General features: G+C 41.4%; 2 protein-coding genes across 2 annotated transcripts; one reads left to right on the forward strand and one right to left on the reverse strand.

Annotated features, from left to right (window-relative positions):
• The first annotated feature begins 870 nt into the window (after positions 1-870).
• LOC117514234 (adaptin ear-binding coat-associated protein 1-like) lies at positions 871-16981 on the forward strand. Its single transcript, XM_034174595.1, has 7 exons — positions 871-1047; positions 8379-8479; positions 13767-13871; positions 14007-14088; positions 14204-14312; positions 15279-15426; positions 16829-16981. Exons 1-7 carry the CDS (start codon positions 947-949, stop codon positions 16939-16941), a joined length of 759 nt encoding a protein of 252 aa, XP_034030486.1. The 5' UTR covers positions 871-946; the 3' UTR covers positions 16942-16981.
• A 2733-nt stretch (positions 16982-19714) lies between these two features.
• On the reverse strand, positions 19715-26819 carry mfap5 (microfibril associated protein 5). The gene is made up of 7 exons (XM_034174599.1): positions 26731-26819; positions 25795-25869; positions 25669-25692; positions 25486-25521; positions 20484-20571; positions 20220-20293; positions 19715-20129 (listed from the first exon to the last, which is right to left on the reverse strand). Exons 2-7 carry the CDS (start codon positions 25835-25837, stop codon positions 20017-20019), a joined length of 378 nt encoding a protein of 125 aa, XP_034030490.1. The 5' UTR covers positions 25838-25869; positions 26731-26819; the 3' UTR covers positions 19715-20016.
• Positions 26820-27334: the final 515 nt, after the last annotated feature.

Here is a 27334-nt window from a genome sequence, read left to right on the forward strand (position 1 = left end):
ATCAGACTGTACAACTCCTCACTCAAGGGGAGGGGGGTAACAAGAAGACAGAGGATGAGAAGGAGAGGAACAATAGTAGCTAGTAAGCCAGTAGTAATCAGTATTTGTGGTATTTATATTTGTATTTATATTTACATTTTGCAAATTGTTTTATATTTTTACTTTTGATGCTCTGTGTGCTTCTTACCCTGTGTGCTGCTATACAATGTTGCTGGAACCTCAATTTCCCTGAGGAAATTCCCTGAGGAGGAATTTATTAATCACAAGGGATTAATAAATTTTTACTGAATCTAATCTAATCTAATCTAATTTAATCTGTAGTCAATGTACATAAAAATTTACTGCTTGTTTCACCCGGGAGTCACCACAACAGCTATGAGGTGGATCTGAATTTTGATTTGGCACAAGTTAGGCCAGATGCCCTTCCTGGCGCATCTCCACATTACGTGGAGACCAGGCAGGGACGTTCTACTCTGTAAGCAAACACACTTAACCACTTGGAAAAAGCTGTACTAACTGTTAGGTCAAGAAGGTGTGTCTAAATTTATATTCTTCAATTTCACAGTGGGTAGTAATATAAGTCAGCAAAGATAATTATAATATATTATTTACGCCACTGTATGGTGAAATTCGCAAAAGAATGAGTTATCTGGGGTGGAAGTGGCCCACTTGGCCACCCTTTGTATCCGCCTATGATTCTTTTCTGTGGCAGTTGTAACTTATGAGCCTAGCCCTTTTCTGAAAATTGTAGAATAGAAAATTAGAACAGAATAGAAAACGGCACAAATAGTAACGTGCTCTGTGGTCAAATAAATTCAAGTTGTGAAAAGCTGACGTCACCGAGACTGTGGTGGTTGAGCCTGGGCTACACGGCGCGCAGATATTATGTGTGTTACGGCTACGTAAGGTAAGGGCTCACGCGGACACAACAAGCCGTCAAGTCAAGATGGCGGCCGACGGTCAGTTCGAGTACGAGTCGGTGCTCTGTGTCAAACCTGAAGTCAACGTCTACCGGATTCCACCGAGAGCATCCAACCGGGCTATCAGGTGAGGGCGAGCGGCCTGGTAGCTTGCCTCTATCCCAGCATCCTTCTCTGTGACACCGGAGGAGGATGAGAGGAGCCGTGACCGGCCACCGCTTCACGCCGTCGGCCGTACCGTGTGATGCTCCTGTGGACAAGGTCACAGAAAATAAGCGGTTGCGATTTTTCATCATAAGATAATGTACCAACATTAATCAGAGGCCGTCAGTATCCCTGTGGATGTCATTCAGTGGGAGCGTTTAACAGCCACAGTGGGGGTTTAGTGAGCGGCACACTGTGCGTTAATACGGTACTTGTCGTGCTTTGAGTTCAGTTTGTCGAAATGCGGAGTTACACTGCCTGGCTCAAGCGCACTCCAGCAGGGATGCTATTTGATGCAGCACAGATACTCCAGAGGGGGATATATATATGTGTGTACAGTTTATGATAATCCTGCCACAGCAAGTCGTTGAGGAGCCTTACATAAAGCATTACAGTCAGGTTCATAAATGTTTGGACTGTTCCAGTGTTTTTTTTTTTGTTTGTTTTTTTTTTTTACCTTTGCACACTTCTTCTTTGTCTTTTGGCTGTTCCCATTAGGGGTCGCCACAGCAGATCAATCGTTTCCATCTCACCCTGTCCTCTGTATCTTCCTCTGTCACACCAACCACCTGCATGTCCTCCCTCAGCACATCCATAAACCTCCTCTTTGGTCTCCCTCTTCTCCTCCTGCCTGGTGGCTCCATCCTCAGCATCCTTCTCCCTATATACCCTGGGTCCCTCCTCTGCACATGTCCAAACCATCTCAATCTCGCCTCTTTGACTTTGTCTCCAAACCGTCCCACCTGAGCTGTCCCTCTGATATGTTCCTTCCTAATCATGTCCATTCTTGTCACTCCCAAAGAGAATCTCAACATCTTCAGCTCTGCCACCTCCAGCTCTGCCTCCTGTCTTTTTGTTAGTGCCACTGTCTCTAAACCATACAACATAGCTGGTCTCACTACTGTTTTGTAAACTTTCCCCTTCACTCTTGCTGATATTCTTTGGTCACAAATCACTCCTGCCACCTTTCTCCACCCACTCCACCCTGCCTGCACTCTCTTCTTCACCTCTCTACCACACTCTCCATTACTTTGAACAGTTGACCCCAAATATTTAAACTCATCTACTTTCACCACTTCTACTCCTTGTAACTGCACTATTCCACTGGGCTCCCTCTCATTCACACACATGTACTCAGTCTTGCTTCTACTGACTTTCATTCCCCTTCTCTCCAAAGCATATCTCCACTTCTCCAGACTAGACTCAACTTGCTCTCTACTCTCACTACAGATCACAATGTCATCTGCAAACATCATAGTCCATGGGGACTCCTGTCTGATCTCATCCGTCAACCTGTCCATCACCACGGCAAACAAGAAAGGACTCAGAGCTGATCCTTGGTGTAATCCCACCTCCACCTTGAATGAGTCTGTCATTCCGACTGCGCATCTCACCGCTGTCACACTATTCTTGTACATGTCCTGCACTACCCTAACATACTTCTCTGCCACTCCAGACTTCCTCATACAATGCCACAACTCTTCTCTTGACACCCTATCATAAGCTTTTTGTAAGTCCACAAACACACAATGTAACTCTTTCTGTCCTTCTCTGTACTTTTCCAACAGTATTGTCAGAGCAAACATTGCATCTGTAGTGCTCTTTCTCGGCATGAAACCATATTGCTGCTCACAGATCTTCACCTGTTTTCTAAGCCTAGCTACTACTCTTTCCCATAACTTCATGCTGTGGCTGATCAGCTTTATGCCTCTGTAGTTACTGCAGCTCTGCACATCACCCTTGTTCTTGAAAATAGGAACCAGCACACTTCGTCTCCACTCCTCAGGCATCCTCTCACTTTCCAAGATTTGATTAAACAATCTGGTTAGAAACTCTACTGCCATCTCTCCTAGACATTTCCATGCCTCCACTGGAATGTCATCTGGACCAACTGCCTTTCCACTCTTCATCCTCTTCATAGCAGCCCTCACTTCGTCCTTGCTAATCTCTTTTACTTCCTGATTTACTCTCACCACATCATCCAGCCTTTTCTCTTGCTCATTTTCTTTATTCATCAACTCTTCAAAATATTCCCTCCACCTTCTCAGCACACACTCCTCACTTGTCAGCACATTACCATGTGCATCTTTTACCACCCTAACCTGCTGCACATCCTTTCCAGCTCTGTCCCTTTGTCTGGCCAATTGGTACAAGTCCTTTTCTCCTTCCTTACTATTCAACTTCTTGTACAGCTCGCAATATGCCTTTTCCTTTGCTTTTGCCACTTCTGGCCTTACGCTGCATCTCCTTGTACTCCTGTCTACTTTCTTCATCTCTCCGACTATCCCAAAACTTTTTCGCCAACCTCTCTCTCCTTATGCTTTCCTGGACCTCTTCATTCCACCACCAAGTCTCCTTGTCTTCCTTCCACTGTCCAGATGTCATAACCAGTACTGCCCTAGCTGTCTCCTTCACTACATCTGCAGTACTTTTCCAGTTGTCCAAAACTGCTTCCCCTCCAACTAGTGCTTCTCTCACCTGCTCGCTAAATTTCACACAACAGTCTTCCTCCTTCAGCTTCCACCATCTGATCCTTTGTTGAGCTCTCACTCTCTTCTTCTTCTTTACCTCTAAAGTCATCCTACAAACAACCATCCTATGCTGTCTAGTGACACTCTCTCCTGCTACCACTGTGATTTCTTTTAGCTTGCATCTCCTATAAAGAATGTAGTCCACCTGTGTGCACCTTCCTCCACTCTTATATGTTACCCTGTGCTCCTCCCTTTTCTTAAAGTAGGTATTCACCACAGCCATTTCCATCCTTTTTGCAAAATAAACTACCATCTGTCCTTCCCCATTCCTATCCTTGATACCATATCTACCCATTACTTCCTCATCACCTCTGTCCCCTTCACCAACATGCCCATTGAAGTCTGCTCCTATCACCACTCTTTCATGCTTGGGCACACTCTCCACCACCTCATCTAACACACTCCAGAAATCTTCTTTCTCCTTCATCTCACAACCTACCTGTGGGGCATATGCACTGATGATATTCATCATCACCCCTTCAATTTCCAACTTCACACTTATCACCCTGTCAGACACTTGCTTAACCTCCAACACACTTTTAACATACTCTTCCTTTAAAATGACCCCAACACCATTTCTCTTCCTGTCCTCACCATGATACAACAACTTGTACCCACCACCGATGCTCCTGCTCTTACTTCCCTTCCACTTGGTCTCTTGCACACACAATATGTCTACCTTTCTCCTCTCCATCATATCAGCCAGCTCTCTCCCTTTACCAGTCATACTACCAACATTCAAAGTCCCCACTCTCATTTCCACCCTTCTAGTTTTCTTCTTCTCCTGCTGTTCGTGGTAACGTTTTCCTCCTCTTCTTCGTCGTCTTCGCCCAGCAGTAGCCCAATTTCCACCGGCACCCTGTTGGGCAATAGCACCGGTGGCAGACGTTGTTAACCCGGGCCGCGACCGATCCGGTATGGGAATTCAATTCTGAGTCTGCATAGTTGGGTTGGCTTGTTTTACGCCGGATGCCCTTCCTGACGCAACCCTCCACATTTATCCGGGCTTGGGACCGGCACTCAGAATGTACTGGCTGCACACCCCATGTGGCTGAGTTCTAACCTTTGCACACCTCCACAGTAGTTTTGAAAATTAAGCAGCCAGTCTGCTCTGTGAGAGCCTGATCTCGTCGGATCTCAGAAGCTGAGCAGTGCAGCATCTGGTTAGTACTTTGGATGGGAGACCTCTTTGGAACACCAGCTGCTGTGTGTGTGTGTGTGTGTGTGTGTGTGTGTGTGTGTGTGTGTGTGTGTGTGTGTGTGTGTGTGTGTGTGTGTGTGTGTGTGTGTGTGTGTGTGTGTGTGTGTGTGTGTGTGTGTGTGTGTGTGTGTTTCTCCTGGGGAAACTGGAGTTGCATCAGGAAGGACATCCGGCAATAAACTTGTGCCAATTACCAATGCGGATCTGGCTGTATCCACTGTGGCAACACCGTCCTACGACGGGTGCAGCTGACATGACAACACACTTTCAGCTTTAATTCAAAGGGTGAAACAAAAATATTGCATTAACCGTTTATGAATTGTTGCTATTTTTAAATACACACTCCCCCATTTCAGCGGTCATAATAAATTACACAATGTAGGGTTATTGTGAACATAAATCATCACTTTAATAGCCAGTTTTCTTCAGACAAATCAGGAATTGATGCATTAACATTTCCAATTCAAACAATATGTCTTGGATTTCATTTGCATCAATTAAGAAATACAAACAGTATGGTACAGTGTGGAAAATGTGAATGGCGTAGGTAATTCTCAATGCAAGAAGAAGACAAGTGAGGGAAGCCACCAATGAAACCCATGGCATACCTCTGAAGAGGTTATAGGCTTCTGTGGCTGGAGCTGCTGAATCTCCAACTTTTGTTCTGTTTAATCAGTTATACAGTTTGATGGTGAAGTGGCATCGAGAGGGAATTTGTAAAAATGGGAACATGAAATTTCAGCTAGCATTTGCCAAAAGTCACATTAGGACCAGAGTCTAGATTTGATCATTTATCTTATGCGAAAATCCTTGTTTGACTTGCTTTCATGTACGGCGCATCCAGAGAGTATTGACAGCGCTTCACTGTTTCCACATTTTGTGATGTTACAGACTTATTCCAAAATGAAATGAAATTAATTTTTTCCCTCAAGGTTTGGCACACGATACCCCATAATGACAAAGTTTTTTTGTTTTTTATTTTTTTTGCAAATTTATTAAAAAAATATATTTTTTATTAGCTTTGCCGTTTGTATCCCCAGTTATACAACTTCATGATTAGGGAATTGGTTATTGGGTATTGATAAAATTTTATCGGTATCGATGCCATTATCAATTCCGCTTAACAATCCAATTCCTTATCGATAGTGCCTGTGAATTTTCTGTGTACTAAAAGTAGGCTTTACAGGTTTTCTATCTCAACAATGTTTTATTGAGTCTTAAACTAAATTAATATGAAATTGGTCACTGGATCTTTGATCTCTGGACATAAATAAAAATCAATAAAATCTGTACATGGTCACTGGATCCTAGATCACTGGACATAAATAAAATTTGTACATGGTGGATCGTAGATCTCTGGACATAATAGAAATAAACAAAATCAGTAGTTTTTGTCTAAAGCATTTCCTTTCAAACATGAATGGCACAAATTTAACTCCATAGCCTTCGAGCTGAAGTCGTGCAGCCGGCTGTGCTGAGCGTCAGGTTGTAATTCATAAAGAACACAGGACATATCATTTTTGGAGAAAAAAAAAGTTTTGGTTTGTTGTCTATACTACAACGTTTGGAAAGAAGTGTCATTTGATTTAAAACGGTAATTCGCTTGAAGTAGTTAATTCCGACCGGCTCCAACTTGATTCGGCAGAGAGAGTGGCGCAGCGTTTGGAGCTGTGCAAACAGAACGGAGGATGATTCTTGTTTCTTTCTCGCAACAAGACAAGAGTCCCAGTTAGTGACTTTACTCCGCACAAAAGTGACTCATGATTTCTATTTTTAAATGGCTTTGAGAGGGGTTAAGAAAGACTTTTGCCTTCTGAAAAGCAGCGAAGCAGAGAACCAACGAAGCAGCGGATCGGAGGACTTCTTTGTTGCATCACGCTTCAAGCAGAGCTGCTGCAGAAGCGATTGATTGCAGACTTGCTGCAGGGTCTGCAATAAATGGACTGCATTTATATAGAGCTTTTCCATCTCAACACGCTTTACAAATAATGTCTCACATTCACCCCGATGTCTGGGTGCTGCCATGCAAGGCGCTCACCACACATCGGGAGCAATAGGGGATTAAAGACCTTGCCCAAGGGCCCTTAGTGATTTTCCAGTCAGGCTGGGATTTGAACCGAGGATCTTCTGGTCTCAAAAACAACGGCCCTTATTACCAATGAGGGAATTTTTAAGCAAAAACACTATTGATTTCGGTGGATCGAATCATTTCTTAATGATTCTTGAAAAGAACCGGTTCTTGATACTCAAGCCTATTCATGATAGTGATGTAGAGGAGGATTTTTTTAAAAGAAGACCTGAAAGTTTAGCTACAAATTTCCAGAAGGTACATCTGAGATGCAAGGCTAGGTTTGATCTGTTTTGGTGAAAGAAAATCTTTCTCTGCTCGACTCCCTATGAAGCTAAGAGTGATGCAAAATTTGCACTGTGCACAATTTCACATAAGCCTATAATTCAGTCACATAAGCCTATAATTTCTTCTTGGTTGTCTGGGTGTCTTGGTGGCTTTCCTCACTCTTCTCCTTCCTGCACAGTCACTCAGTATTTGAGAACTGTCTACTCCATGCAGATTTACCACAAACAGTGTCATACTGTTTGCATTTCTTTGTAATTGATGTAAATAAAGTCCAAAACATATTAAGTGTACGCTTTACCATCAGGGAGCCTCATCCACAACTATCACAAAAGACTGCAAGCTGTTATTAATGTTAAAGGGGGCAATAGACAGTATTCAGAACAAGGGTATGTAAACCTTTTATCAGGGTCATTTGGGTAGTTTCTGTTGTCATTACGACTTGAAGAGTAAGCGCAGTTCTTTGATAATAAATAAGTAACACAAGGAAAAAATTTTTTGTGTTATCATTCATATTCCCTGAAAAATGGCCAACAAAAATTCTGCCAGGGTATGTAAACGTTTGAGCACAACTGTGTGTATATATACACAAGCCATTTATTGTCAAACAACTGTGTTTTTATATATATATATATATATATATATATATATATATATATATATATATATATATATATATATATATATATATATAAAAGTATTTTTTTAACTATCAGTGCACCGTAGAAATGGGATATGTCAAAGCGAAACAAGATTCTCATTACATTATTTCCAAATGAAAAATGAGTAATTATCATTATTATTACTATTACCTTTAAAAATATTTAAATATTTTTATTTCTGTAGTGAATGAATAGATTGTGTACTGCTTTTTTTTTACTGGCTTGAGTTCGGGGCAGAGTGGACAGTGCTGCAGCTAAACAGACACTTGATTCATTAGTCAGTGTCCTCATGTCGTGGGCGAGAGTGATGATGTCATAACTTAGTCAGATCTTAGAGTGAAATGAAGACCTGATGTTGATTCAACTGAGCCAACTGCAGGGTCACAGTTTACAAATGCATTCTACTGTCCTCTATTTTTGGCTGATGTCTGCTTTCAGCATTGTGTCATTGAATTTTCATCACTGCTTAGCCTTTCTCCTCCATGTATATATGTGTTTGTCTCACAGAGCTGCCGATTGGAAGCTGGATGCTCCCGACTGGACGGGACGCATGCGTGTGACAGCTCGGGGCAAAGTGGCATATGTGAAACTGGAAGACAAAATCTCTGGTAAGCAATAGTGGCTCAGACAGCGCCACAGTGTACCTGCACTGCTGCTGTAGTAAATCACTGCCATTGTTCTCTATTGATCCTGGACATAATTTCACCAAAGATGCTGAAACAAATTTTTGACACAGTAGGACCAAGGCTTCTTTTATTTTTCAACAACTGCCTAAGATCTGGGACTGTTCCGGCTGTTTTCAAACAGGCTGTGGTCAGACCACTGCTTAAAAAAACAAACCTTGATCCAGGAGTACTGTCAAACTTCAGACCAGTGTCCCACTTGGCTTTTCTCTCTAAAATTCTAGAGAAGCTTGTTTTTTAATCAGTTGCTGTCTTTTCTGGACCAGAATCAGATTTTTGATAAATTTCAGTCAGGTTTTCGTACACGCCACAGTACTGAGTCCGCACTGTTGAGAGTCCAAAATGACATCCTGTTGTCCCTGGACTCAAAGAGACCTGTACTGCAGCATTTGATACAGTGGACCACTCCATCCTCCTGAACCGTCTAGCCCAGCAGGTGGGCTTTAAGGGTCCCGTGCTGCAGTGGTTCAAGTCCTATTTAACGGACAGGCACTTCTATTTTCATCAATGGCCACTCCTCTTCTACAGCCCGACTGTCTTCTGGTGTCCCGCAAGGCTCCATTTTGGGCCCAGTTCTGTTCTCTCTTTACATGCTGCCTCTGGGTTCAATCATCTCTAGCCATAATGTGTCTTTTCATATGTACTCCGATGATCTTCACATCTATCTACCAGTCTCACCAGATTCTCCAGATGCATTTCAGACCATCAACACCTGTATGGATGACATCAAGCACTGGCTCACACAGAATTTCCTGAGTCTAAATGAATCCAAAACGGAATTCTGTCTATTTGGCACCACAAGCCCACTTGCCGCTGTCTCAAATGGTCACTCACTTCCTCACCATAACACCGTAATCAGAAACTTGGGAGTTCACTTGGACACTGGCCTAAATCTCCATAAACAAATTGACTCTTGTTAAGACAAGCTTCTTTCAGCTCCTCATTCTCACAACAGTGAAACCCTTCCTCAGTTGTTGTGACCTGGAGAAAGCAATCCACGCATTCATCAGCTCACGCTTGGACTACTGCAATGCTTTGTACATTGGACTCAGTCAGACATCTTTACACAGATTACAACTGGTACAGAATGCTGCTGCCCGGCTCCTCACAAATTCTCGTAAACATCATCATATCACACCTGTTCTGCGCTCTCTCCACTGGCTACCAGTGCAATACAGGATCCAATACAAACTTCTCCTGTTTGTTTTCTGCTCCATCCACAGCTTCGCACCTGCGCATCTATGTGAGATTCTGACTCTTCACCAGCCCAGCAGATTTGTACGATCTGCACAGCTCTACTTGGTGGAGCAGCCCAGGTCTCGAAGCAAACAGTGGGGTGATCGTGCTTTCACAGTAGCAGGTCCTAAACTTTGGAACTCGCTGCCCCTTGACTTGCATGCCATCTCGGATCTGCCCCTTTTTAAAACAAAACTCAAAACGTATTTGTTTAGATGTGCTTTTGATACTTAGTCTTTTTAGACTTAATAAAATGAATCTGTGTTCCTCTTTTTAACTATACTTTAAATGCGATTTTTATATGTACAGCGCTTTGGTCAACTTAGGTTGTTGTAAGGCGCTTAACAAATAAAATTTGATTGATTGATTGATCCTGAAGGGATGAGTTCACTTTTTTACTACCTTCGTCATACTAAAACATTGTTAGTGATCAAGTCTCTGAGTGCTGTGCTGATCTTTGACAAGTGCATCTTTTGAGAGATGAGGTAACTTCCCCGAGTATCCCCCACTGGGAGTAACTAAAGCATTTACAGTGCATCTGGAAAGTATTCACAGCACTTCACTTTTTCCACATTTTGTTATGTTACAGCCTTATTCTAAAATGGATGAAATACTATTTTTTTTCCCAACAAAATTCTACACACAATACCCCATAATGACAATGAAAAAACAAAACAAAAAAGAAATCACATGCACATAAGTGTTCACAGCCTTTGCCATGAAGCTAAAAATTGAGCTCAAGTGCATTCTGTTTCCACTGGTCATCCTTGAGATGTTTGCACAGCTTAATCAGAGTCCGCCTGGGGTAAATTTAGTTGATTGGATATGATTTGGAAAGGCACACACCTGTCTACCTATAAGGTCCCACAGTTGACAGTGCATGTCAGAACACAATCCAAGCATGTCCAAAGAGTTGTCTGTAGACCTCTGAGACAGGATTGTCTAGAGGCACAAATCTGGGGAAGGGTATAGAAACATTTCTGCTGCTTTGGAGGTCCCAATGAGCACAGTGGCCTCCATCACACGTAAATGGGAGAAATTTGGATCCACCAGGACTCTTCAGCTGGCTGCACGTCTAAACTGAGCGATCGTGGGAGAAGGGCCTTAGTCAGGGAGATGACCAAGAACCTGTTAGTCACTTTGTCAGAGCTCCAGCATTCCTCTGTGGAGAGAGGAGAACCTTCCAGAAGGACACCCATCTCTGCAGCTATCCACCAATCAGGCCTGTATGGTAGAGTGGCCAGAGGGCAGTCACTCTTTAGTAAAAGGCACATGGCAGCCCACCTGGAGTTTTCCCAAAGACACCTGAAGGACTCTCAGACCTTGAGAAATAAAATTCTCTGGTCTGATGAGACAAAGATTGAACTCTTTGGCATGAATGTCACGCGTCATGTTTGGAGGAAACCAGGCACCATCCCTACAGTCAATTGTGGTGGCAGCATCATGCTGTGGGAATATTTTTCAGCGGCAGGAATTGGGAGACTAGTCAGGATTGAGGGAAAGATGACTGCAACAACGTACAGAGACATCCTGGATGAAAACCTGCTCCAGAGCACTCTTGACCTCAGACTAGGGCGACAGTTCATCTTTCAGCAGGACAATGACCCTGAGCACACACCCAAGATATCAAAGAAGTGGCTCCAGGACAACTCTGTGAATGTCTTTGAGTGGCCCAGCCAGAGCCCAGACCTGAATCGGATTGAACATCTCTGGAGAGATCAGAAAATGGCTGTGCACTGACACTCCCCATCCAACCTGATGGAGCTTGAGAGGTGCTTCAAAGAGGAATGGGCAAAACTGCCCAAAGATGCATGCGCCAAGCTCGTGGCATCATATTCAAGAAGACTTGAGGCTGTAATTCCTGCCAAAAGTGCATCAACAAAGTATTGAGCAAAGGCTGTGAATACTTATGTACAAGTGATTTCTTAGTTGTTATTTTTAATAAATTTGAAAAAAATTTATAAAACATTTTTCATGTTGTCATTATGGGGTGTTGTGAGTAGAATTTTGAGGGGGAAAAAATGAATTTACTCCATTTTTTTTAATAAGGCTGTAACATAACAAAATGTGGAACAAGTGAAGTGCGGTGAATACTTTCTGGATGAACTGTATGTATAATTCACTCATAATCCAGAAAGTGATGGCCGCAAACACAGAAGGCGAATAACAAAAAATGGCCCAAAACCTCGTATACGATTATGCATGCAAATTTCGTAATGAATTGGATGAGTTGCTCATAAGTAATAGTGCTGAAATCAAAACATGACAAACGGATGCACGCATGCACAGACTGCGATTCTGTATCTTAATTCCAACATGGCAGGGGATAATAAAATCTTGTTTTCCACAAATTGATGAAAAGGAAATTTGTAGATATCAAATGAGGCACATGCAGTAGAGCTCTAAACAGACTCAAAGCATGTTTTTAAAGTTAGTAAAGACCCTGTCACACCATGATGGATCAAGGAAATGTATGAGGAACTGTTACAAAGCTTGGATATCCGTTTGTGTTTGTTTTTGTTCTGCAAAAGTCCTTTTCGCCATTTGTTAAATGCATTCTTTGTCAGGTGATGTCCGCCAAGTCTGTTGAAAAGCTTTGTGCATGCTCCAACCTTTGAGTGGACATCAGACGGGGAACTATACTGGTGGTTGCGCATTTGTTTACCATATTGTCTTGTACTTTACTTTCATGATACTCATACATTTATATCCTGTGGGTGTCCAGTGCTTCAGACTGGGCTTCTGATTGGCCAAAGCTGCAGTGTGGGGTGTGAATTTAGTACCTTTAGAGAGAGGACATTTCCTGACACAGCAGCATGCATTTAACCCATCCTAATTACAGTTAGGCATAATCCAACCACTAGGAGCAGTGGGCAGCCGCAGTCCAACATCTGGGGACCAACTCCAGATGTAGAGATGCTACATTGTTCAGGGGCAGAGAAAGGAGCAGACTCTAAATAAGGTGTTTTTTTTTGTTTGTTTTTTTAATTGTGTGAGGGAACCAAAGTGTCTTTAGGAAATCCATGCAGACACGGCGAGAACATGTAAAATCCACACAGAAAAGGCCAGGTGGGAAGCGATCCCATGATGTTGTTGCTGTGAGACAACTGTGCTAACCACTAAGCCATCGATCCATCAGTGCCCCACATCCACTGGAGACTGATGGATTAAGCGGTGTTTGCCCACGAACAAATTATTTCAGTCCGTAACTAATCACTTTTTTGAATTGGTCATAGTGTGTCAACACCTTAACAAATTCCTTCTTTCATTCGTTTTCTGCTGCTTATTTGGGACAAAATCCGCCCCTCTTCCTGTTGTCTTTGGTGCTACGCCCTGAGGGGTGCTCAGACCCAGATTAGGAATTCAGGTTTTATTGCTTGTTATGCTGTATTTTCAGTATGTTGTTAGTTCAAAACTAAAAAATACGCTCATCACAAGGTCCGTCCACAACAACTTCTGGTGTAGGAACTGTCAGGAATTATAGCTAAGATCACTGTAGGGTTGATATAAAGCTGTATATTAGAAAAAAAAAAATCCAAGCTGGCTGTACTTATGAAATGTTATTGTTCCAGTTGTACAGACAATTACCAGATAGGTTACTGGTGTTATTTCCCTGCTATTTTGAGCATTTAGTGGATTTCAGTAACTCCCTGTAGCAGCTGTTTACTCTGATTCATATGTTCTACCAGTCTCAGAAAATAATTTTTGCAAAGAAAGGCTTTGCTCACAGTGTTTTAATAAGGTTGTGAAAAACTCACCGTCTCCTTTAACTTCTGGGGTCTTTTTCCTCAAATCAGCCCGTTTGCGGGTACTTGGATCCATCTGGGATCTTCTGTCTTCTATAATGATAAAATGCTTTGTTTTAATTCAGAAGGCTTCTGAAGTTAAAGGCTTGGATTTGCGTGTTCATTCCAAACTTCAGTCAAAGGTTTTGCCAACTTGCCAGTGATAAGAAACATTTTGTTTTTATCTGCAGGGGAGCTGTTTGCCCAGGCACCAGTGCAGGAGTACCCTGGCATCGCAGTCGAAACAGTCAGTGACTCAAGTCGGTACTTTGTGCTCCGCATCCAGGATGATAACGGTGGGAGGGAGGCATTTGTTGCCCAGTCATAAATCCAGAAAATGGACTTTGTATTGGAATGCTGTGCGTGCCACTGACTGACCTCTGATCCCTTTTTGTTGTGTGTGTGTGCGTGTGTTTTGGCTTCTGCCTCAGGCCGCAGCGCGTTCATAGGTATTGGGTTTGGAGACAGAGGTGATGCCTTTGACTTCAATGTTGCACTGCAGGATCACTTCAAGTATGCAGCTGATCCACTGTGTACCTGCAATTAGGAGTAATTCACAAAGTTGATTCTGCTTTACTATTTGCTCCTTTATGATATTTTGTCTTTTTTGCATCTCTGTCTTTTTCAGGTGGGTAAAACAGGACGATGAACTCATCAAACAGGCCCAGGCTCCAGACTCCACCCCAAAACTGGACCTGGGTTTTAAAGAAGGACAGACCATTACAATCAATATTGGGGTAATATATATATATGTGTGTGTGTGTTTCAGTATCACCTGACCATTTTTCATATACTTATTCTAACCAATCAGCCATGAAGAACCCTGTAAATATTTGTTCCTCTCCCCTTGTCCTGTTTTCACAACTTTACCACATGTTGATTTGGCACAAGTTTTATTCTGGAAGCCCTGTGTGGTTCATGGGTGAGTTTTGAACTCTGAACCTACTTGCTAGAAGGGGAAAATTCCAACATTGCACTGCCCAAATGATAGTTAGTGTTGGGAAGTAACTAGTTACACAGTAAAAGTAATTGTAATCTCTTGCAGTTACTGAGTAAACATATGTAATTGTAAATGTAAATTACAGTTACTAGTTAAAATATTGGTGATTACATTTGGATATAGTAAAAAAAAAAGCTAATGTATAAAACATTCATCAGGCCTGTGTGGCTTCACGCCTTTTTTGTTCAGGAATGTCATACTTCTGAATAATGTGGGTTACCAAAAGCCACTGAGACAAATTTGTCTTTATTTTGAATTTGCTTCTCTACTTTCTCTATCTCAGTGTTACATGTTTAGATTGTGCAACTTTAGAACCTTTGTTAGTGACTAAAAATCCTTTCTAGAGGCTAGCAACAAATCTGGCGACTTTTATTCCACAAAAACTGATACGTTTTATAACTGTGGGATTGTTGGCAATGTTGCTTGGGGGATAGAAAAGATGGAGACACTGAGAGGTGCAGGGGAGGAGCAGGTGTTCTTTGCCGATGACCATGCAGTCTTCATTTGATTTTTATAGTACAACTTTTATTAAAAATTTGACAGTAGTTATTGTTGAGAGGTCCATACTGTCAGGTTTAAATTTATATTCTTCAGTTTTTTTCAACTTTGTCATAAAAAAAATGCAAGAATTTACCTAGAGCTGCCCAAGTTCTTTGCACGAAGCTGTAAATACTAAACGTTCTTCTCGCACTACCTTTTCCAGCAATCAAAAAAGAAGGACAAATCTCGCGTACAGAGTTCAGGTGGCTTTGGCCTCCTTCCACCACCTCCTGGAGGGAAGCTAGCACCACCCCCATCATGTAGGTCTACCAATCATAATGTACCACCATCTGCAGGAGGAAGCAATACTGGTAGGTACCACAAAGTATATTCCATATTGTATGATAGCACTGTGAAGCTATCATACAATATGGAATATTGTATGATAATACAATATTATTTATATATTATTTATTATATATGGTATAATTGTCAGCACGGTGGCTTAGTGGTTAGCACTGTTGTTGCACAGCAAGAAGGTCATGGGATTGCCTCCCATCTGTAGCCTTTCTCTGTGGAGTTTGCATGTTCTCTCCAGGTGTTCCAGCTTCTTCCCGCTTCCAAATACATGCAGGTTAGGTGAATTGGGAGGTGTTAATGCATTTGTGTCTCTGTATGTGGCCCTGCAACAGACAGGTATCCTGTCCAGGGTGTACACTCCCTCGTGCCCTATGACTGCTGGGATAGGCTCCAGCCCTCCCGTGACCCTTAATTGGAGTAAGTGGGTATAGAAAATGTATATGGTATAATTTCACTATGTGATCTATAACTAGGTTGAGATTGCCTTTTGAAAAGTCAAACACAACTAACAGGTCAAATAGAAGTTCATATAACCAATACAAAAGTGGGCCAATCGAAAATGTAATGTTACAGTTGAACATTAATCATACGTGTGTATTTAAACTAATCTTCAAAACACTGTTGCCTGAGTATCCCCTATACTGTATAGAAATAAAAAGTAAGTAAGTCCCTTCTGCTGCTCCCTTGTTTGCACTCGGGGTTGCCACAGCAGATCCACCTTGGATCTGCATGCTAAATTGGCACAGGTTTTACACCAGATGGCCTTCCTCACACAACTAGACATTACATGGAGAAATGTAGCAGGGGTGGGGTTTGAACCAGGAACCTTTCGCACTGAAACTAAGTGCACTAACCACTTGGCCACCACCCCTGCACCTTCACTGTATATAAATATTGAGCTTGAATTGTGACCTTGGCCTGTGACCTTGATTTGTAATGTTTTTTTTTTTTCCTCTCAAATTTGATTAAACTCTTTGACTTACTTTGTTCTCACATATACATATGTAAATGGGACTAAGAACAAAACCCCAGCATAGGTGTAATGATGCCTATAAGGTAACAGACTTGCTCCAAACATTGTCTGTCAGAATTGCTCAGGTCAGGCCACTCTTCATTTTTGTTTGTTTATTTAAACTGTGTTTGGGTAATTCAATGGTAACAGAATTAGCAACTGAGCAACTGTTTAATGGAAAGCTAAAATATGTTCAGATTATGAAATGATGAGCATTTTGCGATAGTGAAAATGCAGTCTGTTCAAAACTGTACATAGGGTGAATTTCTTGCAGCAACAATAACTACGGTGAAAATGGTCGAGTACACAAGAAGGGCATGCAGGGAGTCACATCATTATGTGCATATTCTCCACAGTGTTGTGCTATTTCAATTTTTTTTTTTTTTTTTTTCCCCCACCAGGTTGCTTGCTTGATCTGGATTCCAGTAACTCAAACTCAGTGGCTCCATCCAACCCCACCACCACAGCCAGCTCCGACCTCTGGGGAGAGTTTGATTCTGTCTCCTCAAAGTAAAATGACATTCATTTTGTGTTTCTTGGGCTTATCATTCAGTCGATTTATGCAGCTCTTTGGATAATTATTGTTTTCCCCCATTATGGGGTCCAGTATCTCTCCCTGCCAAGCAGGGTGACCCCCCCCATACCTGTTTCTTTCTCTCATTTGAATCACATTAACATGTCCAGTTCAAACTAGTAGGATTTCGGATCGTCGGCTCCCTTCACTGTGTTCTTCTCTCTGCTCCTCTTGTCGTCACCCTGCACTTCCCGCTCACATATCTCTGATCCATCTCTGTAGCTTTCAGTGTCCTGTTTGAGTTCTATATTTAGCTTTTTTACCCCCTTCCTGTACATCTCAGTTTCTATATAGAGTGAAACATACTAGCGAAATATAATCATGGGCGACATTATCAGATAATCTGGTGATGATATACAATTAAATTTAATAAAGATAATCTTATATACAGAGAGTATTTATTCCATATGTATATATTGTCAGTTGATTGTACATTTCTCATTTGTGTTGTTTGTGCTGTAGCTTGTTTTTGTCCAGGTCCCTCACAGGGCACTGATATTATGCACTGACTGACACTCTTCTGTCTATCTGGTTAGTATTTGTCTGCATTTAGTGGGATTTATCGCTCAAATAATGAAGTTGTGAATTTTATCACCACAGTGATTGATTCAGCTGCTGCTGTTACCTTACTCTCTTGCGCTCTCCAGTGGGCTCTTGTGGCGCTACAGCTTTGCTTTCAGTGGGCTGATGTCAATTACAGCCACTGCTGTTGAATTCATGTTTCACTGGAGATGTGTGCGCGGCGCATTCTTTCAGTCAGAATGTCGTAAGTCACCACACAGAGGAAGGGAAGAAGGAAAGACAGAGGTGACAGGCACAGGGCACGTTTGCGTTTATCTCTGCCTCCAGAGGAAAATGGAGCTGAAAAGTTCACATTGTTCATCTCTGCTCAGCACAGCTGTGAAAGCCGAGACTGCATGAAGCTTTTACATCGTGATCTCCCATCCTTGCGGTGAATAGGACCGTGTTTCTGCACTGTCCCATCAATCCATACTGTACAAGCAACTTTTAACTGTGAACTTCAAATCCATGCGAAGATATTAGCTATTCTGATGCAACAATGCAACACGGGACCAAGCTGGCCTATGTAAGATACAGTGTTTTGTTGCAGTACCATAATTTTGTACATTGAAATACAGTCAGGTTTATAAATATTTGGACAGCAGCACAATTTTTGTAATTTTGCTTCTGTACATCACCACAAAAGAGTCGAAACAAAGCAATCGTGATGTGCTAGCAGTGTAGACGTTTAGTTTTAATTCAAGCGGGTTACTAAAAATATCGCAAGTATTTAGGACTTACACCCATTTATATAAATGGGTGTAAGTCCTAAATAGTTGTGTGTGTGTGTGTGTGTGTGTGTGTGTGTGTGTGTGTGTGTGTGTGTGTGTGTGTGTGTGTATGTATATGCAGTCACTCTAATTTCATAGCCCATGAGTAATTTGACATATTAAAGCAAAGCGTTGTTCATTTTTAATACAAATGATCAGTTTTACAGTTTTCTTTAGACACGTCAAGGGATGGATACATGAACATTTTCAACACAGTGACTATGTTTTGGACTTCATTTCCATCAATCATAAAGAAATGCAAATAGTGTGGTACTGTATGGTAACTCTGTCTGGAGTAGGCAGTTCTCAAAACCAAATGTGCAAAGAGTAGACGAGTGAGGGAAGCCACCAAACCACCCACAAAACTCTGATGGACTTATAGGCTTCTGTTATAATCAGAGAAACCATACGTGGCGCAACGTCTGTATCTTGTATGTCATAGCATCATGGTGAAATGAAGCAGAAGGTTTTTCAATTATTATTAAAAATTAAGGCCTGACTTACTTTTTTAAATCAGTGATTGTCACACTCTACTGTGAATCTTTGTAACAGGTGATGCAACAGACAAAAGTTACACTATGCAAAGTTTGTGCAGTCACAGACACAGAGGCCTACTCCTTCAGACATGTCGTGTGTTTCTTGGTGGCTTCCCTCACTCGTCTCCTCCTTACACGTTGATTGCGAATGGTTACCGGCTTTAGCTGTGAGAGTAACCTGGTGTCACATCCAGAGGGAGTCGTACAATATGAAGACTGTAAGCACTACAGCCAACGGCCCTCAGGATCCATATAGGACAGTGGTGTCCAAACTATTCCAGAAAGGGCTGAGAGGGTGCAGGTTTTCCTTGCAGCCACTGACTCCAGCAGGTAATTAGGTGGGATGAGTTTATCAGTGAAATCACCTGCTGGAGTCAGTGGCTGCAAGGAAAACCTGCACCCTCTCGGCCCTTTCTGGAATAGTTTGGACACCACTGATATAGGACAGCGTCTTCCTTGAATTAAAGCTCAAAGTCTACCCTACAAGAACATCTTGATTGTTTCATGGTGACTCGACTCTGGTAAGAGTACAGAGATAAAACTTTTAAATTGTTCATCTGTCACTGTCCAAATACATATGGACCTGACTAGATTATGTGGCACTGATGTCATCTGCACACGTGTTGTGACAGACGTGCAGAGGCAATGGCGGCTATTAATCGAATCACACAGTTTGAGTGTAAAGTTGTAAAATGTTTCAGTGTTTGTTGCGGTTATGATTTCTCTCAAATGTTAACTGTATATGTGAAATGTACATGTAAAGTAAAATATATCATTCAGTAACCACAGTTTTAATTTGCAGTTTTTGTTTCTTCAGTTAAAAAAAGAAGCGATAATGAAAATAAATTATCAACACCTGAATACAGTGCCTTTTATTTTACTGGATACAATAGTGCACAATGGGTTGTTTACATACGTAAAATCCACAACAGAGGATGTCTTGATTTTCACAATGACATGACTCTACAGCACCATAAAATGGACCATAAAACTGGAAGACTGACATGAGCACATTTGAAAGTTACAGACAGTAAAAGGACTAAAACATAAACGGATATGGTTTATAGTATGGAAAGAAAAGCAGTGGTGGAAGGTGTCATGGGCTGTTTTAACGCTGTAGCTGCTGGTTTGTGTCTATCCTGGACCCATTAGGCCTCAGGTACCCAGGTTTTCTGGATGCTACGGCGCTTGCGACAGAGCTTCTTATTTGTTGATCGCTCCATACGTCTCGGCCATCCGGACAGCTCTCTGCATAGTTCCGCTGTAATGAGTAAAAGACAGTTTTGTTTTTTTTTATGAATATGGCTTTACCCAGCAGCATGGAGCTTTCTATGCATGTAGGATAGCTCACCTTTCCGATATTCATCCTGATCGCACACTGTCCTCATACAGATCTCCTTATTGATCAGGTAGACACGAGGAAGGCTGCGTCAGAAACGGACAGAAAATAAACATTACATAGGAGACTGAGCTGATACAAGAGGGTGAAACTGAATAATATAAGCAAGTTTGCAGCACACCCTGTGTGTTCAACAAATAAATAGTCTGCAAATGCAAATAATTTCACCAATATCTACTTCACTGTGTAGGTAAATGCCTGCATAAGAACTGTCACCTGTAGATGCAAACGCCACCAATACATCTCTTCAGGGGACGGTGGACTGAGTACATCCTGGTGCAAGGATACATTTCCTGCCTACAGTCTGTAGATACAAGACAGTGTGCGACAGTGCACAGTGGTACAAAACATGACACAAAAATAAGACTTGATGCATTGGGGCTGTGTGACATGGATTAGAACATTAACTAAATCTCACTAGTTAAATTACATGTTGTGAGTTTGAGTCAAAAAGATCAAGAAATACTTCTGCCTCGACTTCCTAATATTTCCTTTCATCACTTTCTTCAGGTTTTTTATTCATTCTCTCTGTGATGTCACAAAGATCTGATGCAAAGAAAAGCAATCTAAAGTCTGTGTGTCTCCTAGTTCACACTCTATCCAGAGATTCAGAGCTGTACTTTTTAGTAGATTTTTGTAATTTTTGCATCACTTATTTCTATATAGTGGGGCAAAAAAGTATTTAGTCAGTCCCTGATTGTGCAAGTTCTCCTACTTAGAAAGATGAGAGAGGTCTGTAATTTTCATCATAGGTACACTTCAACTGTGAGAGACAAAGTGAGGAGAAAAAAATCCAGGAAATCACACTGTAGGATTTTTAAAGAATATATTTGTAAATTATGGTGGAAAATAAGTATTTGGTCAATAACAAAAGTTCAACTCAGTACTTTGTAACATAATCTTTGTTGGCAATGACAGAGGTCAAATGTTTCCTATAAGTCTTCACCAGGTTTGCACACACTGTAGGTGGTATTTTGGCCCATTCCTCCATGCAGATCTCCTCTAGAGCAGTGATGTTTTGGGGCTGTTGCTGGGCAACATGAACTTTCAACTCCCTCAACAAATTTTCTATGGGGTTGAGGTCTAGAGACTGGCTTGGCCACTCCAGGACCTTGAAATCCTTTTTATGGAGCCACTCCTTCATTGCCCAAGCGTTGTGTTTGGGATCATTGTCATGCTGGAAGACCCAGCCACGTTGCATCTTCAATGCGCTCAGTGATGGAAGGAGGTTTTGGCTTAAAATCTCATGATACATGGCCCCGTTCATTCTTCCCTTAACATGGATCAGTTGTCCTGTCCCCTTTGCAGAAAAACAGCCCCAAAGCATGATGTTTCCACCCCCATGCTTCATAATAGATACGGTGTTCTTGGGATGCAACTCAGCATTCTTCTTCCTCCAAACATGACGAGTTGAGTTTTTACCAAAATGTTCTATTTTGGTATCATCTGACCACATGATATTCTCCCAATCCTCTCTGGATCATCCATATGTTCTCTGGCAAACTTCAGATGGGTCTGGACACGTACTGGCTTAAGCAGGGGGACACGCCTGGCACTGCAGGATTTGAGTCCCTAACTGCGCAGTGTGTAGCCTTTGTTACTTTGGTCCCAGCTCTCTGCAGGTCATTCATTAGGTCCCTCTGTGTAGTTCTGGGATTTTTGTTTACCGTTCTCATGATCATTTTGACCATGGGATGACATCTTGCGTGGAGCCCCAGATTGAGGGAGATTATCAATGGTCTTGTATGTCTTCCATTTTCCTACAATTGCTCCCACAGCTGATTTATTCACACCAACCTGCTTGACTATGGTAGACTCACTCTTCCCAGCCTGGTGCACATCTACAGTTTTCTTCCTGGTGTCCTTCGACAGCTCTTTGGTCTTGGCCATGGTTGAGTTTGGAGTCTGACTTGTTTGAGGCTGTGGATAGGTGCCTTTTATACAGATAACGAATTCAAACAGGTGCCATAAATACAGGTAACAGGTGGAGGACAGAAGAGCTTCTTAAAGAAGTTGTTACAGGTCTGTGAGAGCCAGAAATCTTGCTTGTTTGTGGGTGTCCAAATAATTATTTTCCATTATAATATACGAGTACAAACAAATTCTTTAAAAATCATACAATGTGATTTCCTGGAATCTTTTTTCTCATTTTGTCTCTCATAAATGAAGTGTACCTATGATGAAAATTACAGACCTCTCTCGTCTTTCTAAGTAGGAGAACTTGCACAATCAGGGGCTGACTAAATACTTTTTTGCCCCACTGTATGCTGGTGCCACGTGTTGCTGCATCTACCAGACTACCCAAACAGTTTTGGACCTGAATAGCAACCACCCAGTTCGCCAACTGGTCCATCCCCGCCTCTCAAAAGCAACCATCTATCTATTGCAGCCAGGTGAAACGTGGGCGTCCTCTTGGCCTTCTCCAGTTGCTGGGGTCCTCAGCTCAAAGACACCTGCATGTTGGATCAGGCATACAGAAACGCACCACACAGCCAAATTATCATCTGATTTTACCTCAGTGGAAATGATATTCTTCAGAGTCTCCCTAAGTAACCATTCTTTTAACATCAAGTCATTGCAGCAGAACCCAAGGAAACAGACTCAGACCATTGACATCCAGTCATCGCCTTATCAGTTAGCGTCCAAGTCTCACAACCACACCGTATTACGCGAGCAGTGGCTACTAAGTTAAATTAAGCTAAAAATATCTGCCAAGAGAGCAAATTGATCACATGTTGCCTTCAATGAAGATGATTTATTTTTATTTATTTGGTAGTGCAGTTGGTGTAGTCTATGAGACCGAAGCCAATTTTGACCCAATCAATGCCACCGAAGATGACTAAACAACACTCAAATACACAAAAATGTATGATACCCTTCCCAAAGTGGCAGCTATAACCAGGTCGGGTCCATAACGGATCAGAGGTGAGACGAAGTCACTCTCAAGTCAATTTCAAGTCATGAATCAGTAAGTCCTAAGTCAAGTCTCAAGTCATAATGACCACCAATTGTTTGCAAGTTGACTTGAGACTTCAATCAATCAATCAATCAATGTTTTTATATAGCGCCAAATCACAACAAACAGTTGCCCCAAGGCGCTTTATATTGTAAGGCAAGGCCATACAATAATTATGTAAAACCCCAACGGTCAAAACGACCCCCTGTGAGCAAGCACTTGGCTACAGTGGGAAGGAAAAACTCCCTTTTAACCTCCAGCAGAACCAGGCTCAGGGAGGGGCAGTCTTCTGCTGGGACTGGTTGGGGCTGAGGGAGAGAACCAGGAAAAAGACATGCTGTGGAGGGGAGCAGAGATCGATCACTAATGATTAAATGCAGAGTGGTGCATACAGAGCAAAAAGAGAAAGAAACAGTGCATCATGGGAACCCCCCAGCAGTCTACGTCTATAGCAGACTTGACTTGGGCCGTGCAGACTGATGACTTCAGAATGACTAGACAGTAACTTTGTCCCACCTCTGTAACGCATTACACAGAGTCAAATTTTAAAAATGCTCTAATCATGTTAAAAGGTAACCACATTATTTGTTTGATGATGGGGAATAGTTAATGTTATGGGTTTAAAAACAGCAAATACTGTGACAAAGGTCAATTTCAGTTTGTACAGTGGTCAAAAGTGAAAGTTGCCTGAATTATTAAAGTGATGTGAAATATTCATATTGAGCTACTAGGATTAATAAATAGGATTGTTTCGATTGTGTTAAATACTCGTTCTCCAAAGTAATGGACAAACAAGTATGTGTCCAAATAACTCTTTCTTATGTTTGAGAAACACGAGATAGTTGTATTATTTGGACACATAGTCATCATGTGCAATCAATGCACATACAGAAATCCAATGCACTTTATTTTGTAGTGTACTATTATCACCAATTACACATTTTCCTAACCCAACTGGATATTTTGTTGCTTTTTTGGCCCAATAAAAGTACACAATTGGGTGTCAGAAATTGGAATTGGGAAACCAGCTTTACAGTGTTTTGCGGCAACATGTACTGCAGACCTGTGCTGCGTTGAAAGTTCAAATTTGTTCAGCTTTGGCTATATTTATAGCAAATCCTTTCTGCAGGGTTGTGTGGACTTGAGAGCGTGTTATTTGAGTTCTAGAATATAACCGCTGTTAAACAATCCAGAAATAATGTTTTATTTCTCTGATTTAAGCCATTTCTCTGTGGAGTCACACACACACACACACTCTCTCTCACTCTCTCTGTCTCGCTCTCTCTCTCACAAAACCCATTTACTGCGTATTGACATCAATCATCTCTCTGGCAGGGTTGTGTAGATGTTACGGCTGCAATATTTGAGAGAATAATCACAGTGAAATGTCAGAAAGTAATGACTCTCTGATTTAGTATGTTTATGTGCTAAAAAAAAAATCTGTTTCTCTCACTGACAACTACACCTGTTCCTAATCCATCATCCATCCAATATCATCCATGAATCATCCAGTAGGTGGCCACCTAACTGAGTCTGGTCTGCTTGAGGTCCCTTCCTGTAATCAAAGTTCTTGCTGGGGTTGGTGAGTAAGGTTTAAACCTTGCTCATAGTGGTTTGCGATGGATTATGTTGTGATTTGGTGATTAATATTAACGTGAATTAAATTGTCAGCCATGTCTATGGCATATTTCATAGCTGAAAAATAAAGTTCTTTTTTGCATTGATCTGATGAACAGATTTTCATGAGGTTGTATTCAGTATCTGCCCTTTTTATTTGATGAGTTACAATATAATAGCATTTGTTGTTTTTGAGTTACCACATTAACAGACAATATGGGATTGACTGCTTTGATTATCAGCGTATTACCTCGGTGCATTTTAAAGGGTATAACCCTAGGCTTCTCCAGTGCCAAGGAATTAGGGGAAATTGAGGATCTTTAATATAAAATCACAACCATATTTATCTATAAATAGGGGACAAAAGCCGATGACCCATTTCCATTTCGTCAGTACATTTTTAAAATCCACATTAATTTTTTTCCCCCTGAATTTTACTCATCTGAAGGAACAAATAAGGAATTAATTTGAACTGAATTTAAAATCAACATGCTTAAAAAAACCTTTATGGTTCTATCATTGTGTGAGTTCCGTATTTTGGATTAATCTCACAACTCAGGTCTGGCCCAAAATGACAAGATGTTTCTACACCATAACTTGGAAAATGTGTGAATATTTAGGGTTCCTCAGACCGCCATCACTCACTGCCTGGTAAGACGGTGGTATCTGACACAGGGTTCTCTGGAAACAGCAACAACAAAAACACACAATCAGATTATGAGAATGTGTTGCTGTTGATCAACTGTGATGACTCACAGGCAGACAGCTGTCACGCCACAGAGGTTGTCCTGATCTAAAACTTGTGAGAAGAAGAAAAAAAAACATTACCAGTCTGGGCTTCAGCTGTGAGCGCTGTGGAACACAAACCACATGAGGGGAGAGTTTTGAGGCATAAAAACAAACACAGACCATAATTAAATGCAATGATTTGTGTGTTCTGTTTGGCACGGTTACCGTGGAAACTGCAGAGGAGCAGGACCACTGGAAGTCTTCCCATCCCTCCAAGTTGTAAGAGGTCAGCTTTACGAGCTGCAGGAACCCAAAAAGGAAAAGTCGGGATGATTACACAGAGTGGAACTGTTCAATATCCGCACTCAGACGTTTTCTGCTGTTTATGTTTCCTTTAATGCATATGAGTACTGACTGTTTTCCCTAAAGGTGCAAATGTTTTGCTTCTATGACATCATAAAAGGGTGTTATTTTGCCTTATATTTGGGTTTTTTATATTGGACTTTTAACAACTAGTCAATAGTAGAAAAACTAATAAAAAATTGTTATAGTAAGTTAAAATACTAACTCAGTAGTTGTAAAAATGTATTTTTTCCCTCCTCTCTCGTTCTCTCCCGCCCTGCATCATTCTTCTTGTGATGTGTCAGTGCAACTTTGGAGTCCAAGAAATGAGTTCTCTCCCAAGAATGTGTTGTTTTGTGCCCTATTTGAGCCACCCTCCAGCCCTCCACCCCTCCCCTGTTGCACTACATTCTTTTGCAGCTTTCTCCTCATAGAACTGCTGTCAAAATGAACAACCAACACCGGCTGCTCTGAGCATAGCTATTTTAGTTGTCATAATTGCCCTCTTTTTATGTGCAAAGGTCACAAAGTTATGTATTTCCAATGACTGAATTCAGAATTAAAGTTGTGTTTTACTTCTGTGCATGCCTCTGCTGGTTAACAGAGTGACGTGTTTTTCAAAGGCTTGCACCCAACTCTCTCTGCAACCACACATCACATAAATGAAACTCATATTCTCAAACAAATCACAAAGTAATATCTGTATTTATCTCTTTGGATGTGAGTTATGCATCTGCAGCTGATATGCATTTCCTACAGATTCTGTAATAATCAGGGGGAAAACATGCATCAGTGGAAGTATAATTATTTCATACTCACAACTTTTGCTGTCGTCCAGAAGTGCCTTAGTTTTATGAATCTTTTGTCTTCTCTTCTTTCCCCTCCTTCCTTGTCCTTCTCCCTCCCCATCCTCCTCCCCTTGTCCTCCTTTCCATTTGGCATGTCACTTTTTTTCATACCCAATCTGGATAAAAAAAAGAAGAAAGAAATTAAATTAGATCAGCAATGTGATTTTTTTTTTCATGTTTTTCACTTTTGTCCACATATGCAGGACAATATCCAAAGTTTTTACATTTTGTCTGCATAAAGTAAAATATTCATACTATAATTCTAATTGTTCATTTGCCATTAGTCACACAAGTGCCTCAGGAATCTGCAAGCACATGCATCTTTGTATGATGAAGTCAGACATGCAGCTTTTGTATGATTAGAAAAGTGTGATGGGGGGGCAACCCTTAAGTTTTCCTGAATTGTGTTCATAGTTATTTCAGGATAATATGAAACTTTTAAAATACACACACACATATATCTATCTAGCTACATGTGTGTGTGTGTGTGTATATATATATATATACACACACACATAAGCAGCATATGTGCTAGTGTACATATAGACCCTGTGGTGACTGTAGTTCTTAAATTT

The sequence above is a fragment of the Thalassophryne amazonica genome, chromosome 7 (assembly GCF_902500255.1).
Source record: "Thalassophryne amazonica chromosome 7, fThaAma1.1, whole genome shotgun sequence".
NCBI lineage: Eukaryota > Metazoa > Chordata > Actinopteri > Batrachoidiformes > Batrachoididae > Thalassophryne > Thalassophryne amazonica.